Here is a 20,104-nt window from a genome sequence, read left to right as displayed (position 1 = left end):
CTTCTGGTATAAACCAACAGTTGGTTTAGAAATTAGCATATTTACTTTTATTTTTTTCCAGAATACTGCCCAAAAAAGTATGGCAATACCCCCCTCCAGACTGAACTCACACTGAGTTTTGTCTGTACTATAACCACTTTATGATGAAAGAATTATATGCCTTGACTCGGGAGCTGTCCTTCAGGCACATATCTCAATCTTTGAGTGCATTCCGTCTCCAACCTAAACTCCATCCTTTTACATTCTGGATAAAATAAACAGGCGCTTCTCAGAGCTCAGAGTTAGTATTTGATTTCCTGCATTGCTTTTTCCTTTCAAGCCTCCTGAAGGGGCTTCTGCACTATTGGCACGGACCCCTTGGGTTCCCTTTTTGCTTTGTGGTCCTTCTTAATTTCATTACTTTAGCTGTGACCTTAATTAGCAGGGAACCAACCCCAGGAAACGAAATCCCATTTTGGCAAAAAAAGGAAGGTTGTAGAAACTAAGCCCCACTCCCTCGAAACAGAGGTAGGTAGGGTGACCCTCAAGAAAACGGCTCAGGGAGGCATCCTCCATTTCTGATTTCTCTCACTCCCTATGGTGAAACATACTGAAGTATACTTTTCAAAATATTCCTGCATGGACGGTGCATGTGTATCAAGTGATAAATGTCTTCGTCTTTTATTTATTTATTTTTTTAACATTAACCTCTAAAATAATGTGATATTTGTAATAATTTACCCTCCATTTTTTAGGCGCTCAAAAAGTCTGAGACTTTTTATTTAAACCTACACAGTAAACAATTGCTAGTAAATTTCAGAAATAATTACAAAGAATTGACAAGCAACAAAACAAATCAAACACTGCAATAGTTTTTGTTATATGTGTGACTTTGAAAAATCATTGTTTGCAATGTAGAAATGAACTTTTCTGACATTCTTAGAACAAAACAAAAAAAAACTATTTTCATGTAAACTAAGAGGAAATGTATGCAAAAATTGTTTAAGTCACTAATCAAATATAATCAAAAGTGAATTAAAAATTACCGTTGGACTCCCCACTGAAATTGTTATGCTGAGATTATATGAACTGCAATGAAAAACAAAAATGTAAAAGGGGTTGCAGTTTCTGTTTCGATCAGACTTTTGAACACCGCTGTATATTTGTATCAATATTTTATGTATAAAATCCCACCATTCAAGTCCTTCACGCTCTCATATTTCGGCACGCCTGTCCCCTGGCGCTGGGGCATAGGGAGTCAATATGTCAGAATTTATCGATACCCCACTGAGCTACGCGGGGTTGTCAGGGCCCTATTCAGGCTCTAATGGCCCCCTGAGGTGTAGCGTCTATGCAGGCTGAAAGCGCAAAGAGGCCCGGGGCCCAGCCTGTTGTTGGACGTTAGGCGTGTGTTCCTATGGCCGCCCTGCGCCTTCACGCACATGACAAGAGCTATAAAAGACCAACGCCTTAGCTGCTTCTTCTGCCCCTCTCTTAAACCGCCTTTTTCAACCTTTTCTTGAAAGAAAAAAGGTCTAATTGTTTGTTGTGGGAGCCAAAGATTATAGACCCTCCCCTCCTTTTGTTCTTTTTCTCCTTTCGTCTGTTTTCTTTGGGCTCCTCTTTCTCTCCGCCGCTCTCGTCATTTCTAAAGGATGTGATTTTTGTCCCGAATGTTGTGAAAAGAGGAACGATCCTGCTAGGCTGTTTTTGACAATGGCAATGAGACACAAGAGACCGTTCAACTAAAGGGAATCATTGACTTCCATTAGTTACTTTGCATAAATATATACTTTTAGCTCTTATTTGTGAATTTTGACTGCATAAAAAAGTGCTTAGCAATGTATTACAGTATGTTAGCATTTGGTTATGTGTGGTTTGGGTTATTTCGAAACAATATTTTTTTTTTAAAGTTTCTGAGTAGTCATATATTTGAAGCAAGCGTGCAGGTGTTTATATGCTAGGTGAGGTTGACCCACATTATCTAGACTGCCGGTCTGACTTGCACTCATTTCAGTCAGTCTAATGCATTTACATGACATCTTCCAAGACTTTATTGATTTTGCCTGGCTGAAAGTGCATGTAAATGCATTTAATGAGCATCACTTCTCTCCAGTGTTGTCTGTAGCAAAGCAACTCATGGATATCTCTCTGATGTTTCGATTGTTTCTCCTAGACAATGATGATGAGATATAATGGAGAACAAATGTAGACTTTTTACAACATCTCCTGCTTTTCAGATGTTTCTCCTGAAGCAAGGTCTCTTGTAATTGGCATTTCAGAAGAGATCTTAACATTTGCTCAAATTTTCTAAAATGCCATGGTCTCCAATCAAAGGTCAGAGATCTCATAGGAAGATTTCTCATTCTCATCAGATGAAGGCCAAATGATCTGTGCTGCTTTCCACTTTCAATTTACAGCACTATACTTTTCATGTGCGTAACTAGCATTGATTTTATTCATATTTTAAAGGAAACTTTAGGTGTAACGAATGATAACTGAGAAACCTTCCTTCCACGTGATTGGCTCTATCACTCTCTCCTCTCCACCTGTAGCTGGTGTGTGGTGAGCGCACTGGCGCCGTTGTACTGTGGCTGCCGTCGCATCATCCAAGTGGATGCTGCACACTGGTGGTGGTTGAGGAGAGACCCCCACATGATTGTAAAGCGCTTTGGGTGTACAACAATACACAATAAATGCGCTATATAAATGCATCATTCATTCATTCATTCAGTAACTCTTTTTTATTGTCAACATGCAATATTGCATCATAGTTATGTATATGTAAACATATGTAATTGGTAATCCTAGCCTTTTCACAGACTTTTTTCACAGGCTTAAGCCTGTGGGGGTAGGACCGGAAAAGTACGTTCAAGCTCCATCTTTAACAACGCAAATTTTTCTGTCATTTATTTGATCTTGCTGTATCCCCCCCCCCCTTCCCCACCAATTCTCCACCTCCCTCTCCCACCGTAGGCACAGCGGTATCAAAGGTTCAATCCCTAAACAGACCTGAGGAAACACGCTGAGTTTTATATTCAGCCCGTGAGCCAAAGAGATAGCAAAGAGAGGCAGATGGATGTCAGAGATATCAAATCAGATCGCACGGCGAAAACTCAGCTCATTATGGGCTGTTTGGCATTATGATTCCCCTCTCCTCCTCCAAGAGCGACAAAAAGTATAATTGCTCTAGTGAGTCTCACAAAGGCATGTACAAAATAAACATGTAAACAAAAATTAAGCAGGGACGCTGTTATTTTTGTCCTGTGGGAATGTGGGGGGTTTAGGAAAACTCAGAAGGGGAAAAAAAAAAAGAGAGGGAAAGATGTGTTGTCAGTTACACTCAACTGGTGTCATTTGCAGCTCCGAGGCTGGTCCTATTGAATGCCTGTAAAATAGCAAGCGTAAGACTTGATTGTAATTATGCTGGAACTAATATGCTTTTCAAAATGAGCCATTATGAGCTAATGCCGCACTGCAAAAAGCCCTGTCTGTTTTTGTCACTCTGTCTTGGGTAGTTTGCAAGGTACAGCTGATATTGAGGACATTGGTTACGGTATTAAAAAAAAGGCTGCATTGAATTTTGCCGTAATGTTGAGCTAATACTGATTCAAAGGCAATCTAAGCAGATGAGGTTGGAGACGCCTCTACCTCCTTCTCACTGTGTCATGGAGGCTTTTTATTATCCGCCATCCCCTAATTCCTGGGATTCTGATGATGTCAAAAGCTGCACTTTGAATTCTGGCTCAATCGTGCTTTTCAATTGTCTTTTTTTCATAAGGATCTTTGACATCCTTTTAGGTTTGGTAATGATCTATCGAAACTCTATTTTCAGACGAGCTGTACAAATCACTTTTGATGCTGTTGGGTGATATAATTAAAACGATAAAGATAGATCAGTCGGACAAAGGGATTTTAAGCACTTATTCACCTTTTCTTGAATGTGTTCCACAGACAAAAAGCTACTGCGGTGTATAGCATGGTACAGTGATGGTATCAGTCCATGCTACTAAATGACTAGCATCGTGGTACTTTTTTTTTAGTGTCATCTCTCTTTTTAAGCAGACCAAAGATGTTTATATATATATATATTGTTTATTTAGACAAATGACTTAGTTAACATACTCAGCAAACTTTGACTAAAGCCCTTAGAGAAGAAAAGAGATGCCATAAATCACTGTGCTGTTAGCATTAATGTTAATAGAAAAATAAAAGTTCTTTATTGGCATTGATGGTTCCATTAAGAACCTTTCAATTGGACTAAATGTTGTTTACGGTGTAAAAACATATTTTTATGAACTTTTCACTGAAATATTTTTTGAGGAACCAAAAATTGTTCTTCAGTGGCATGCAAGCTGCTGAAAATGGGAAATATTAATACACAAGGTCATTTCAGAACCTTTCTTTAATTCACCTGTTAAATATCTAGGAATTGTGTTGTATGGTCACATTTCAAAGACAAAAGTGGATATTTTGAAAATATAGATTTTTCCATACAGTGAAGGTCAATGGGGTCTAATGTTGTTTGGAACTCAACATTCTTTATATCTAAATATCTGTGTTCCACAGAAGAAAGAAAGTCATACGAGTTTGGAGCATCATGAGGATGCGTAAATGATGACAGAATCTTCATTTTGCGGTGAACTATCCCTTTAAGCCAACGTAAGCTAACATAAACGACTGCTAAACTGAGCTAAATGTGTATGTTGGCTTAACTGTTGCAGATAATGGGCCCTAAATGGATGAGATTTGGCTTTAGTGATTCATGTATCCAAGAAGCAGAGAACCTACTTGTAACGGTTTATCTGCTTCTAGCCTTCTGCTTCATACGGGTTTGGTTTTTAAATGAAATACGATCTAAAATTTGTCAGAGCCTTCTGTACGCACCTGATTTTGTTGCAAATCAAATACTCGGCACAAAGTCAACATTTCGTTAAAGATCACGCTGGGCCCTGGAGGAAAAACATTCAGGCTGTAGCACAGAATGAATGGAACATAATTAGGCTTTAATTGGCTGATACGTGAGTAGAGGACTTTATCAATATCCCCAGAACCCTCAAATAGAATTACAGCTCGGTTATTGTGAGGCGGATTAGTCAGGATGTCCCTTATTGTTTTAAAACAGGGAAGAGTTCTTGTGAATTGACCTCACATCTTCTTCAGATTAACTGTGCTTAAAGTGCAAATTAACTGCTGCGTTTTTTTGGTCCTGTGGCTAAATGTAGTGCTTTTTTGAACATTGAATGAGACCCAATGGAATAATTGCAATAATTTAGTTTTGATAGCACAAGAGTTTAAAGTTTTGTATACTTTTAACCTTTTAGTCAGCTACTCCACGCTCACATTAGCAGCTAACACTGTATGCTCGTAGCATATTACATGTCTGCCATAACCTCTCTGAACCCATTTGGGGCTTCTGTTCCCTTGATGCTAGTATCCCAATCAGTGGATCTCTTTGGGACAGAGACGAGGTCTGTATCATGCCCCTCTCACTGCTCTATCTCTGCCAGCATCTGTTTCATTACCATAATCCTTTGCTGTTTTCAGGGGGCCTGTTGACCTTCAGTCTTGGGTTTGCAAGACGGCTGAGCTAGAGCTTGTGAAATGGCAACAACAACTTGAGTTTTGTTTCTGAGTTTGCCCACTGATTACGTGTGTTTTGTGAAATATTTCAATACAAAAGACGTGCGGGGGGGATTTGATATGGTTACAGTACGTTTGTAATTATAAGCGAAAAGGCTTTGATGCATCAAACGTGTGGATAGAGTAAGGTCAGGATACGCTGACAGAATCTTGCCTCATGAATCATGTGGCGAAACTGTGCAATGAAACAAAAATCACAGCGGCACGTCTTTCCCTCCCCCTCAGAGCGCCGAGGTGACTTTGGAAAGTGATCCGTAGACCACTGCGCGAGTCTCAAGTGTTGTCATGGTGTGTTAGCAACAAATCGCTCTGGTGCATCCTCATGAAAACCAACAAAGGGATATCCAGGATATGTACATATTCAACTTTGTATATTCAAGATTTTGTTCGTGTGCTGGAGTGCCAGGCAGTGTTGAAAAAAAAAAATCTATCTTTATTAAAAGGGGGAAGATGGAGGAATTGATTTAATGAATGCGGACTCATGTCCTGCGGTCGCATGTAATCCATTGAGAATCATTGAGCCAGAGCTTGGGGAGACAAAAAGACATTCTGTGAAGACTGCTCGAGTGGTCTGTAATGATAGTCTCCATATAATCCGTTAATTCCTTGTTTAATTAAACTCCAGAGCTGGTCTGGAGACTGCAGCAGTTTGGTGCATCTTGAAGCGGTTGCATTGCGGAAGGGGGTTTATCTTCTATTGTTGATGTAGTTGCACAAAATACTTGCACGTGCATCGAGAAGAATGCATGGGTGAATAAATAAGACCCTAGTTTGTTTTGTAATTTCCATGTACTTCCACATGCAACAAGAAGAATGCATTTGCTGATCTGAAAAAAGTATGCATTAACATACTTTCATTGCCAGAATTTGGTTTTACCAAATTTGTTACCCACCAAAAAGAATGTACAGGTACGTCTCAAAAAATTTGGATATCGTGAAAAAGGTCAATATTTTTTGTCACTCATTTCAGAAAGTGAAACCCATATATCCATATAGATTCATTACACATAGAGTGAAATATTTCAAGCCTTTATTTCTTGAACTTTTGATGATTATGGCTTACAGATAATGAAAACCCAAAATTCGGTGTCTCGGAAAATTAAAATATTACATAAGATCAATAAAAAAAAGATATTTTAAACAAAAATGTCAGGCTTCTGAAAAGTATGTTCATTTCTATGCACTCAATACTTGGTTGAGCCTCCTTTTGCATGAATTACTGCATCAATGCGGCATGGCATGGAGGCAATCAGCCTGTGGTACTGCTCAGGTGTAATGGAAGCCCAGGTTGCTTTGATAGCGGCCTTCAGGTCATCTGCATTGTTGGGTCTGTTGTCTCTCATCTTCCTCTTGACAATACCCCATAGATTCTCTATGGGGTTCAGGTCAGGCGAGTTTGCTGGCCAATCAAGCACAGTAACACCATGGTCATTGAACCAGCTTTTGGTACCTTTGGCAGTGTGGGCAGGTGCCAAGTCCTGCTAGAAAATGAAATCAGCATCTCCATAAAGCTTGTCAGCAGAAGAAAGCATGAAGTGGTCTAAAATTTCCTGGCAGATGGCTGCGTTGACTATGGACTTCAGAAAACACAGTGGACCAACACCAGCAGATGACATGGCAGCCCAAATCATCACTGACTTTGGAAACTTCACACTGGACTTCACGCAACATGGATTCTGTGCCTCTCCACTCTTCCTCCAGACTCTGGTACCTTGATTTCCAAATGAAATGTAAAATTTACTTTCATCTGAAAAGAGGACTTTGGACCACTGAGCAACAGTCCAGTTATTTTTCTCCACAGCCCAGGTAAGACGCTTCTGACGTTGTCTTTGGTTCAGAAGTGGCTTGGTAACCCTTTTCCTGAAGACGTCTGAGCATGGTGACTCTTGATGCACTGACTCCAGCTTCAGTCCACTCCTTGTGAAGCTCTCCCAAGTGTTTGAATCAGCTTTGCTTGACAGTATTCTCAAGCTTGCGGTCATCTCTGTTGCATGTGCACCTTTTCCTACCCAAATTCTTCCTTTCAGTCAACTTTGCATTTAATATGCTTTGATACAGCACTCTCTGAACAGCCACACCTTTCAGTAATGACCCTCTGTCACTTACCCTCTTTGTGGAGGGCGTCAATGTTTGTCTTCTGGACCATTGCCAAGTCATCAGTCTTCCCCATTATTGTGGTTTCAAAGAACAAGGGATAACCGGAATTTCTACTGTAGGGATGGTCATTAATTGAAACTCAAATGTAAATATTCTAATATTTTGAGATACTGATTTTTAACTTTCATGAGCTGTAAGCTCGAATCATCAAAATTAAAACAAAAAAACTTTTGAAATGTTTTACTTTACATGTAATGAATCTAAAATATATGAAAGTTTCACTTTTTGAAATAAAAAATGAACTTTTTCACAATATTCAATTTTTTTGAGATGTACCTGTATGTGTATTGTAAATACACAAGACCATAGCTTGCTTTGTCTTTTAAATATAAAGTATGCAGTTGCCTGGTTTAAAAACATTACATTTTTCTTTGTCAGTTTCCATGCACTTCCATATGCACCAAGAAGAATGCATTTGTTGATACCCAACATACTATTTAGGGTTATTTCTATATAATCTGCAATTTAGTTTCTTCTATTGCGTGCATGTATTTGGTGCACGAAAATTGACATGCAACAAGAAGAATGCACATATGGATATGCAAGCCTGCAGATTTTTTTTTTTTTGCTTTTTGTTTACGGTAGTTGCATTACGCTGGGGGATTGTTTTTCCCCCATTGTCAGTTTCAAGTGCACCCAATACTCACACATGCACCAAGAAGAATGAATTCACCGATAAGCACGGACATACTCGCATGCCCACGCCCATACTAATATACACACACTTGCACACTCCCACAGGCCTTTTTGTAACCTCTTTTGCTGGCAGCCTATCAGCCGCAGAAGAGGCCTGGCAGATGGGGGGTTGAGAGAGACGATCAAGCAGAAGACGTCTGGCAGAAGAAAACGGAGATGCAGGAAAACTCGTGTGAAGTGGTCCAGGGTGCAGGAACCTGCTGATCAGCAGTGGGCAGAGAGCGCACAAGATGGCTCAAAGGAGATTTGTCTCTGCTGTGGCAGCTGTGGCGTTGCGGGGGAAGGAGCTCGGAGCCCTTCTTTCTGTCTTTCCCCCGTGGATGATGCAAGACCAAAGGGCCTGGAGCAAGACTCAAGCTACGCTGCTTGTTAGCACTCATGCGTTTTAAGAAAGCAAATGTAAAAGTGTGATTTTTGTGACAGGACCTTTCACAAGCTTTCTGCTGCCATGAATAGATATACAGAGGTGGCTCACAAATAAAGTATGATGCAATTTTAGAATCAATTATCATGGTAATGTATTTCAGTAATATATCTTAACGCACTCCATATCTCTCCTTACAAACACTCCTCTTGGCTCGGTCGTAGTAGTGTTCGTCTTTGTGCCGGGGAAATACTCCTCTGGCTAAAATGCAAACTGCCAACTGCGATCTGCACTTGTCTTTGACTGCGTGCCTGAAAAAAAGTAATATAAAATATGTTGTAATATATTTCGAACACTAGCTTGAAACACAAAGCGAGGGATTCAATGGCCCAGAAGTCTCATACATTCTTATTTCAAACACTTGCTCTTAGGAGCTAGCCCCAGGCCGCTACACAGAGAATAAGGCGGACGTGCTAGAGCAAGGTGTCTGGTGCAGATTACCCTAACCCTCACAGTTACGTCCCCCAGGCCTCTCCAGGGCTCAGTGGCAGGATTATGTGTCTGAAGACTTCTCACATATGAATAAGACCCAATAAAATGGTATCTAGGGCTCCATTGACAGGTCGAGATAACGGAAGCATTAATATTGCCGTGATAGCTGGTCTCGGCTTTCAGGATCATTTTCCGTTGACAAATTCACAGTGTGCCGCTGTACTGGCGACAGCTGAGATTATCAATTGCTGTACATATTCAATTTTTAAAAGTAACTTGCCATTTTGTAAAGCATCCGAGACTTGGTGCTGCTGTTCAAAACCTCTCAAAGACTTATTTCCAAACTGTGTACACAGGTAACCATACAGATGATGGCTCGGACGTGGAGTCGGAGCCAGACCTGCCCCTGAAAAGGAAACAGAGACGCAGCCGTACCACCTTCACAGCAGAGCAGCTGGAGGAGCTCGAGAAGGCCTTTGAGAGGACGCACTACCCCGACATCTACACTAGAGAGGAGCTTGCACAGAGGACCAAACTGACCGAGGCTCGTGTACAGGTGGGTTACGCTCACTCGCACAGATACTTGTACTTCCTCTGCATGGTTTCGCAATTGAAATTGACCTTGAATGTATCTGATTGGCTTTTAGAACTCCTGTTGGAGTTGTATCTTCTCTTGTCATCTAGATGCCTGTTTATTGCTGGTGTTTGTTGTATTTATTTATTCAGCGGAGACTAATTGTTTGACCTCCCCTCCCCTCTGAGAGTACATCACTCTTGGTCAGATGACAGTTGGAGCCCTGCCCTATTGCTTTCACCCCTAGTCTTCAGGACGCTTCCTGACAGTTTGTGAACCCTGTAGTTTTATGTAACATCGCAAAGCAAATACAGTAGAATTATAGCAGCAGCTGCACTCTGAGCTAGTGGGAGACAAAAAGAGGGATGGGGAAAAAGAGAAGGGAAGAAAGAAGAACAGACAAAATGCATTCCTGATGGATTTCTCATCTCTTGCCTTGGCCTGCGATCGCTTCCCAGCACTTGAAAGCTGGCCGCTACTTGTAAATCCCTCTACATATCAGAAAGGATCCCTCTGGTTCTCTCTGGGGACTCTGTTCCCTGACAACAACATTAATCAATCAAGCGCTTGTAAAAGACTCGGCAAGGTGGGGGTAGGGGGTCTAGGTTTCTCCAAACTCTCATCCTCACTTCGCCCTCCATAGATCCCACTCCATACCTATGCTTAGGTTCCTTACCGGAACATACTCATCGGCAGCGCAATTGTTTTAACATATGTCTTTGTCTGTCTCTGAGCATTCAAGGAAGAAGATGTATGTGTCTAAATGGTTGCTTCCACACTCTTGGGAGAATTTTGAGAGATTTATGCTACGCTTGTTTTCTCGCAATATTTCACACATGATGTATTTAGGGGACCGATTTGCATTGATTGTAAGTTTATGTCTGGTAAGCTCTGGTGTATGTGAATGTAAAACATTCATTATTACTTAAACAGCGTCACGAACGATAGAAGTGTTTTGGGGATTTCGAAAGGGAAGGAACGGGAAAGCCCAGAGTTAAACAACTAGAACTCTACCATCCGTATTAGCTGTGACAATAATGAACATAAGACCAAGGGTGTGAAAAAACACCTCTAATTGGTCAATGAAAAGCAACATGCTTGTCAAACACAAGTGTCTTCTGTTCCAGCATGTTATGGCAACCGATGAGCCACATTTGTAGGTTAATTGTGCATTTCTTGGCCCGCAAGAATCCCCCGGGGGTGCTTGGCGTATTTATGATAACTGATGTAAATGACAAGAGATAGGACACAAAGAAAACCTTGAACAAGGCTGAATAACCAAAAGGACACATCTCCCCCCTCTCGCATAATATTGCTAAAGAGATATCATGTGAAAAGCTGAGGTATTTGACTCATGGATATAATTTGTTAATGCAGTTTTTCTCATAATCTAATTCTGGAACACTTTGAAAATCTTCAAAGATCAACTCAAACTGAATCTTCCGAAAAGGTCACCCTAAGAAAGTGACTCTGGTTAAGCACAGTAAGAATTGGCTATGGGTCTTCAGTGTTGTTCTCTGCTCGGTCTAGTGTTAAGGGGGGATTGTGGCATTTCTCTGTAGAGTCTATTGTTAAAGTTCTTCCCCTCCCCAAAGCAGCCCCCCCCCCCCTCCAAATGGGGATTTCATGTGTGGTTTTGTCATTGACTTTTTTAACTGTTGAAGGAGCCAGCCTGGTATAGTACTTACATAGATTTACTCATAAAAGTGCAGTTCATCGTAGCTCACACTTTGACCTCCCATTGGACTGACATTAAAGGGTACTTGATAATGCGTTTATCCCACCCAAGAACACTAATTCAACGAGGTGTCCGAGTTTGGCACAAGACCCAACAAGACATTCCAGGGCTCATACATGCCAATTTATGGCAGCTGCGTTGGCAGAGACTTTTTCAAGTGTTCTAATAAAATATGACATGCTTTTTCATAGCAAGAATACAGGTCTTCTTCATGCAGTTACCATTAGGGGTGTTTCACAGAAGTTCCCACTGGTTTGGCTTCGGGTATGTCGGCAGGTTTCTGTATAGATTCCTCCCAGGCCAGAACCAGACCAGACCTTTGGCCCAGTTGGTGACCTGCTCTACCACAGCTGTGCAGACTCATCCAGCAGATGTCAGTTTAGTGGGGAGTGGAGAAGAGGGCACTGGGGTGAGACAGGGGCCAAAAGAGGGCCTCTCCACCCCTGGATCATCAACTCCAGAGCGTGCTAGACAGCCCTCCTTCTGCAGTCTTGGGGCAAGGATATGCATGGCAAGTAGAAAAGAGAGCAGGGTTGTGCACCATTCCGAAATAAACTGAGAATGTTTTTTAAATTCCAGGATTTGAACTGAGGTAGCAAACATGATGTGGATGTCAAGTCAAATTCAACTGTAAGGAAGTAGAATTAACTAAAACTAGATTTTTTTTTTACTGACATAGATTAACTAAGAAAGATAGATTTGTTTTTCGATTGCATTTAGTTTATATAATTCTTTATATTTTATTAATCTTTTCATCTTCCTCTTCCTGTAATTCTAATTGGACTTCCTGCAGGATGAGGCCACTTCAATTCAAATACACACTCATGAATTTGAAAGGAAGCCAAGTCTTCAGTTCCGAATTTTGTTTTTGAATTTTAGCTGACATTTTTGTTGATCTCCATCCTAACCATCTTCACCAAGAATCTAGCCCATCCAGTTGCGCAAGCCTTCCTCAGATCCACTGCAGTTCTATCGGTCAAATCAGTGACTACAATCCATATCTCACCCAGACCGGTTTCAATTTAGTTTGATGGTAGCAGGGATGTTAAAGGGTTGTGACAGGGTTATGTAGCCTAGCAGAGGCTTTCTCCCTGTGGCTTCATAGTCCTGCTGCTTTTAGGTCCATGAGGTGAATGAGCACCACATAAATGACATCTGAGGATGTCGAGCCACCACTCAGACCATTAGTGGAACGAGAAACATTTGCAGGCTGTTCTAAGTGTTAGCTAGGCGAACAAGGGGAGAATTTTCAACCAGCACTAAAAACAAAGTGGAGAGTGGCAGAAAGGCTGGTGGCTGTTATAAATCATCCACGATGGAGTGAATTGCATTCTGTTCTTATTCCTTCTGAAGTTTTTAAGAGGTTACAGCGGCTCCACTTCAGTTAGCAGTCATAAGAGAGCCGCGCCGCTGGCTCGTGTTCCTCCTTTCTGACATAGATTCCCTTGCACAAGCAGTGCGCATTTTGCATGCAGCTATTATACTTAGCAGAGTCTAATAAGGTGTAAATATTTCCCTTTTATGAAGCATAGAAATCAATTTGGCAGGAAGTTAGCCTTTCTGTACCTGTGAGTTGTGTGTTTTAATGCTTACACGTTTATGCTAGCTGACTAAAAAGGGGAGGATGTGTAGGTCATGATATAACAGAAGATATTTCGCATATAAAGTGCATAAAATGTATTTATCAAAAATAAATAGACTAATTAGGAAAGACTTGACATTTGTCTATCAATGCAGGTTGTAAAGATATTATGTTTTGAGGTTGTCTCATTATGGTTTCTCTGCAGTTTTTTATAAAGCATACCCTAGTAAAAAAAAGTAATATATTTAAAATAGGATTATTTCATACTAAATATAGCTCAATTTTACTGACATATCGCACTAGACTCACCGATATAAAAATTATAATTAAACTTTATTTGGAGTTCTACTTGTGCACAATGTACATTTCTTAATATTAAGCCTATAATGTGTTTTAATGTCACTGTTGTTGAAGACTGTATGAGCTTTGAATAAAATCAGTCTTTAAATGCAAGTTACACCAATATATCTTTAGTTGGACTTCAGCACTACTTCCACACAATTAAAGTGCATTAAGTAGAAAAATAGTTGTTCCGATTTAGCTGAAAATACAATTGCAGGGTATTTTTATTAAGTACATAAAAATGTAAATTTATTTATAGCATATTTACCATGAACTAAATGTATTTTAAATACGTTTTAGTATATCTATTTTTCATTAGGGTACTTTATACGCCAGCTATTTCTGTGGCAATATTCCATATAATATTTCATAAATTCCTTGCACCCCCCGAGACCAGAAAAATACTTGCATAAAAAAATCCCATCCAGCCCAACAGGCAACTCTGTTTGTGAGAATCTTAGCTTGTGCACCATAAAAGAATAAATAGGATTTATGAAGACTGTAGAGAGCAAAATTGTTGCAATACATCAGTGAGAATGTTCTAACAGTTTTGCATTATTAGAATTTAAATGACTTTCTTTTAGCCGCTTTGTGTTCGTTGATTCTTATCTAAGTAATCCCAGTCTCCTTTTTGCAATTCGCGTTCCCAGTAATGTTAATTAGCATAGCGCCAGATAGGGAGAAAGAGAGTGAGAGAATTCAAGCAGGCTACAGAAGAAATAGAAAAAAACGATTGTTTGATGCAGTCAACACATTGCTTGTTAGACTGAAGTTGGTTAAATCGCATTTGTTGGTATAAAAACAGATGTTGCCCTTGTTTAATGTTTATTCCTTTGAAACACGAGGTGAACAGCCTGTAACCTTTTAAAAGCATCCCTTAATAACATTTTCCTTAAGAAGAAAGTGGAGAGTGTTGCTGTGTCCAACACTATCTTGGATTTACGGGCAACTGTTTGCAGTGACTTACTGACTGCACACAAACAAGGGACTTGTGGTGCAGGAAACATCCTGTAAAAGACAGGAATAAGAAACACTGTGTGTGTGCACACAGATTTATCGTGTTTCTCTGTGACAGGTGTGTGCTGTAAACACAAATCTCCATAGATTGCTGCATTGGACACAGGGACAGCGCTGAGCCCAGACGTTGCGCCATCTTTAGGTTTATAGTCCGTAATGATTGGAAAGAATGCACACATGATCAGACAAACACACACAGTCTCTCACAACTGAAGGTGTACCGAAGCTAATTATTGAACTTTGATTGATTAAAATGAGGTAGTGCACTTAAAAATGATCATTCACTTGCCATTTCAAAACTGACTTACTTCTGCAGCACCAAAATAAGAGGCAATATTGAACCCTATTGACTTTCAGTGACATTGGTGGTTAAAAGACTATTAATAACCAGGGATATTTTTGGATGAATACAATTTTAACTGAATTGAACTGGATAACGACACTATTGTCTTCTGTGGAGCTGTTGTACATAACTTTTCATACATTTTTTTCATAATTGTTGAACTTTGCAGCGCTGACACTGTCTTTTGAACCAAATGTTGTTTCAGTTCAGTTCAATAACAGTTTTATAGATTTAACACTTACACTATCAGATGAGAACAAAACTTGAACTAAATGTAGCTAAATAATGACACTTTTGTCTTATAGAGATGCTTTACAGCTGAAATTGAATGTTTTGTAGTTGATTAATTTTAACACTGTTATTTCCCTGATTATTAATGTGAAGATGCTTTGAAAGTTTGCATTATTTAAAGCTCTATATACATAGATGTGGCTTGACTTTCACTGAATGCAGAGTTAGAAAAGACACTGAAAAAAATTCAGAAAAGACATTATTAAAAATATATTTTTTGTTCACTAAATGAGTGTCACACTCATTCAGAATGAGATAGAATGAAATAAAGGAGAATAAAATGCATAACTTTCATTTTGGGGTGAGTTGTCCCTTTCAAAAAACAAAGTGCAAATGTATTCAAATGCAGACCCCAAGATTAACCAAATTTCTTTACTTTTTAAAATGTATTTATCAAACAGTTTATCCTGTATCAGCCATATTGTTTTGGCATTCTCCCTAAGAACTGCTGTCAGTGGACAGTAAGTTCTTCCTCATGTGGTTTTGCTGTGGGCTGGATGAAAACCTTCTCAGTGGAGGGATTAGGCTGGATTGCAGACAGCGAGAGAGGGAATCTGGGACTGTTCAAGGTGACTTTGTGATTGGGTTCCAAATCCAGCTCAGAGGGTACGACTGGAGCGACCCAGAAAATACACACACACACACATACATAATCTCAGCAAGGCACTATGATGATGCATTCCCTCTGTGCTATAAAACAGAACTGTATTTATTTAGGCATATTGTGCTTAATGTTTAACTTAATAGAGTTAACTCGTGCACCTCTGTGACACCACCTTGCTTTCAAAAGCAGCAAATTCACAGGCTGCTGGTGTGATTAAGGCAGACAGGAGTCTTCGCCGAGCACATGGTAAAGCCACAAGATCTGCTGGCTGCATCCTAAGTGCTCTGACCACAGGGATGTAGGCAGCTCTCTGAGAATAATGTATCCCAAATCTCTTTAAGAATCGTCATAGCATTATGCATCTTACAGATTGTGTGGTAATGCATGTGCAGAGATTAGTTTGTGTGTGAGGATGAGAGATGGAACAAAAAGCCAGTATTTAATGTGATAATAATTTGCTTTCTGTAGAAAAATCGCAAACGGGTGTAACTTTTGCTTAAATATTTTGCAAAAATCTATATATAAATATATAGAAATATTCAGAAGGATTTTACAGAGGTGTTTGTTCAAATATCATTCAATTTATATTACATTTTATTCTTAACCACATGTAGTTATAAAACGAGATATCCAAAATTCTCAAACTTAAAGGAACACTCCACTTTTTTGTAAATAGGCTCATTATACAACTCCCCTAGAGTTAAACAGTTGGGTTTTACCGTTTTTGAATCCATTCAGCCGATCTCCGGGTCTGACGGTAGCACTTTTAGCTTAGCTTAGCAACTTTTCATTTTCCGTCAGTCTTAGTACACGATGTAACTACAGAAGAGTCAAGTTTTAAATAGGAAAATATCGAAACTCTTTGGTCATTTTTGAACGAGATGCTAATGGTCTAATCCGATTCAATGATCTATGCTAAGCTAAGCTAAAAGTGCTACCGTCAGACTTGGAGCTCGGCTGAATGGATTCGAAAACGGTAAAACCCAACTGTTTAACTCTAGGGGAGTTGTAAAATGAGCCTATTTACAAAAAAAGTGGAGTGTTCCTTTAAGCTATAATATGTCAACAAGAATTTTGACCCTGATTTTATCAGATGTTCAGATTTCTACATATACAAAACAATTGTATTAATGCACTATGCTTAATAAACTGGGGAAACTACAATATGGTGATACTTTCTTTTTATCATGCCATATATCAGAAAACACTGTCAACAGACAGAAAAAAATAAAATAAAATAAAAATCATGAAAAAAACAGCCTTTTGAATCTACATAATGCAATTGACATTTTCAGTTGCAAATAGATAAATTAAACACTTAAAATTCATTTTGAGTGTTTTCTTTCCACTAGTCTAAAATAAGACATGATATAGAAAGAAAATCTCAGATCTGACCATGCAGTGCATGAAAAAAAACAAAAAAACATATGTCTGTAGTGTTTTGAATGAAACGCCAGCCAGTGCTATGAAATATTAAATGTTCCTCGCTGTTCTGACTTTGCGGCAGAAGAAAGAAGGTAGAGGCCATCAGGCTGAAAGGATGAAGGAGTGGAGAGTAGGGTTCAGAGGTCAAAGGTCAGGAGGCACAGCGGAGCAGGACACTTTTTGGTTTGTGGGGGAAGGACACAGCGTTCTTCCATTCTTCATAACCTGTCTGCGCGATTCCCAGTAGGAGATCCGTTCGAATCTCAGCACATGCATTTCCCGAGCTCCTTCAAGACTCCAGGCCATCCTTTATCTGTCTACGACACCAGGTTTAGGCTCAGGACGGGCAGAGGGGGCGAAGCGTCTCCTCCTAAACCCTTTGAGAGGATGACGGTCGGGTGGCGGTTTCACTTTCCGAGAGCGTAAGAAAGAGCGATTCGAACCCGACACATGACAGATGGATAAGAGTCATCTTTAGTCGCATCAAACGCCGGCGAGCCATTGAAGTCATCTGAATGAGATGCTAGCTGTTAGTGGCCTGACAGTTTTGCACATGGACAATGTAAGCAACGCTTTATAAGAAAGAGCCAGCGAGTGTGTGTGTGTGTTTTGTAGAGTGTGTCTACGGTGTCGTTGCATCAGAATAGTGTGTGTCCTTGTGTGCGTACCATGAAAGTGGAGCTCTTAAAGGCACGTTTAAAAAGGGACGCCCACTCTTTGTGGACACTTTTCAGCCTGGTGTATTGAGAGGCCTTTGTCTCCACCTTTCATCTGAATGCACAATGGACCGGCCCATTTTAAACACAACGGTAGATGAACTGCCCTCACAGTGTATTAAACTCGGATGAATTGCCAGTGCATGGCATAGATCAATGTCCTCCAACCTTTCACATACGCAGGGCTCTGGTCTTGTTCCTGTGAAATAGAGCAGGCTGCTTTCAGAGACGCTAATTATATTCATGTTTTGATTGAAGAGAAGCCTCCGTTTCAAATGTGCAAATTGTCCTCGTTTTAAGGCAACTGTCTGAAGTCAAGTCTGGCGTTTATTTTGGTCCGACATAAAAAAGTATTTTAACACTGAAAAAAAATGACACATTTACCTTTAAGTAACAAATGCATTTCAATAATGTAAACACTGAGAATTAGTGCTTCTAATGATGGAAAGCCTGCTGTTTTAATAAAATAGGTCCTCAGTTTGTTTAAAAATATATATTTCATATCGTAGTCTTTGACAAGCAATAGTCAAGTCAAGACAAGTCAAAATTATTTATATAGTGCTTTCCACAATACTCTTTGTTTCAAAGCAGCTTTACAGAAAATCATGATGTTAATTTCTACCATAGAGTGGATAGCAGCTGTGCAAGAATACGGTTACATTTTGCGACAATACAAGCTGTTGAGATTTCTTATACAGTATATATCACCTTATGGAAGTATATTGTATGTAGACAAATAAAGTTGGACATATTTCTGTTAAGAGCTGGATGGTCATATAATTAGATTTTGCAATGAAAAAAAAAACTGGCAATTGAGATTTGCTATATAGTATTATATATTGTTTTAAATGAGTATGTTGTATTAATGTGAATAAATATAATGCATGTCCAATTTTATATAGGGTTTTTCTTTCAGTTTTTGCATCACTCTTTGTGATCATTTTTGGTGAATTTCATGGAAACCAGTGGAGTTTTTCCAAAACAAGCTGTGTGTCAAACTTTGCATGCACCCTAAATAAGAGAGAAAAAAACCCTCAAAATTTCAAGAACAATCAAATAACTAATTTCAAGTAGTTTAAATGTGGGTCAAATTGAAACACACCCAAAAGGAAGTTAAGTATTTTTTGTCCATAAATTGCTTTTTATTGTAGCTCACAATTTTTTTTTAATTATTTTTAATTTATTTTATCTACATTATTTTAGTGAAGCTAAACAGTTCATTCAAGTATTGTAGCCTGATACACTCTAAAAAATGCTGGGTTAAATACAACTAAAATATGGATGAACCCAGCGATTGGGTTGTTTAGACCCAGCGGTTGGGTTACGGTCCAGAAGGTTGGGTTAAACATTTAACCCAACTGTTGGTTGATAAAAACCCAGCATATGTTCTGTCCAATATGTACCCAGCATTGGGTTGTATTTAACCCATAATTTTTGTGCATGAAGCAGTATGTTAAAGATGTGACAGATGTGTCTGTGTGTACATGTCCATGTGTATCAGACAACACTGCTCCAGTAAAAATCCTTTAGACTCTCTTTAAAGTGTCCGACAGGTAGATAAACATACTCAAGATGTCTGTGGAGGAGATGTGTGGGCTACCTCTGACCTGTTTACGACCTCTCGTCTCTGATTGCAGCCCAGCGCGGCCTGTTTATACAGATCACAGCTTTAGCCACTTAACTAGAACAACAGGGACCTCAACATGTGCTAAGAGGCAGTTTCCCATGAGGACACACTCTCTGCCACACACATGCCCATGAACCTGTTGATCACTTTCAACTGTATGTTATGTGAATGAAATCATGCTTAGAAATGGATATTTGTCTCTGCACAATTGTCAGTCTCCCTTTAAATAAATAATAAAATAAAATAAAAAATATATTAAAATAATATATATATATATTTATTTCCATCTTTTATTAGGTCTGGTTTAGCAACCGAAGAGCAAGATGGCGGAAACAAGCGGGAGCAAATCAGCTGGCAGCATTCAACCACTTGTTGCCTGCAGGGTTTCCACCAACTGGCATGCCAACCTTATCCACCTATCAGCTTCCAGAGTCAACGTATCCCAGCACCACTCTCTCACAAGGTAGAGTACAGTAACCTATGAACCTCTATTAATGAGCACTACCATTCCAAA

General features: G+C 39.5%; 1 protein-coding gene across 1 annotated transcript in view; it reads left to right on the top strand.

Moving 5' to 3' along the window:
• Positions 1-20,104, top strand: part of LOC306854761 (paired box protein Pax-7-like) — a gene marked incomplete at both ends in the record, with an annotated part of 58,582 nt that overhangs the window by 12,657 nt on the left and 25,821 nt on the right. The window contains 3 exons of the mRNA XM_079392997.1: positions 8,549-8,662; positions 9,688-9,887; positions 19,888-20,053. Of these exons, the coding sequence (XP_079249123.1) occupies positions 8,549-8,662; positions 9,688-9,887; positions 19,888-20,053 (480 nt within the window). The remainder of the gene's footprint in view (positions 1-8,548; positions 8,663-9,687; positions 9,888-19,887; positions 20,054-20,104) is intronic.

The sequence above is a fragment of the Barbus barbus genome, assembly GCF_936440315.1.
Source record: "Barbus barbus genome assembly, chromosome: 35".
NCBI classification, from domain to species: Eukaryota; Metazoa; Chordata; class Actinopteri; order Cypriniformes; family Cyprinidae; genus Barbus; species Barbus barbus.
This window is presented reverse-complemented; position numbering and strand designations above follow the sequence as displayed.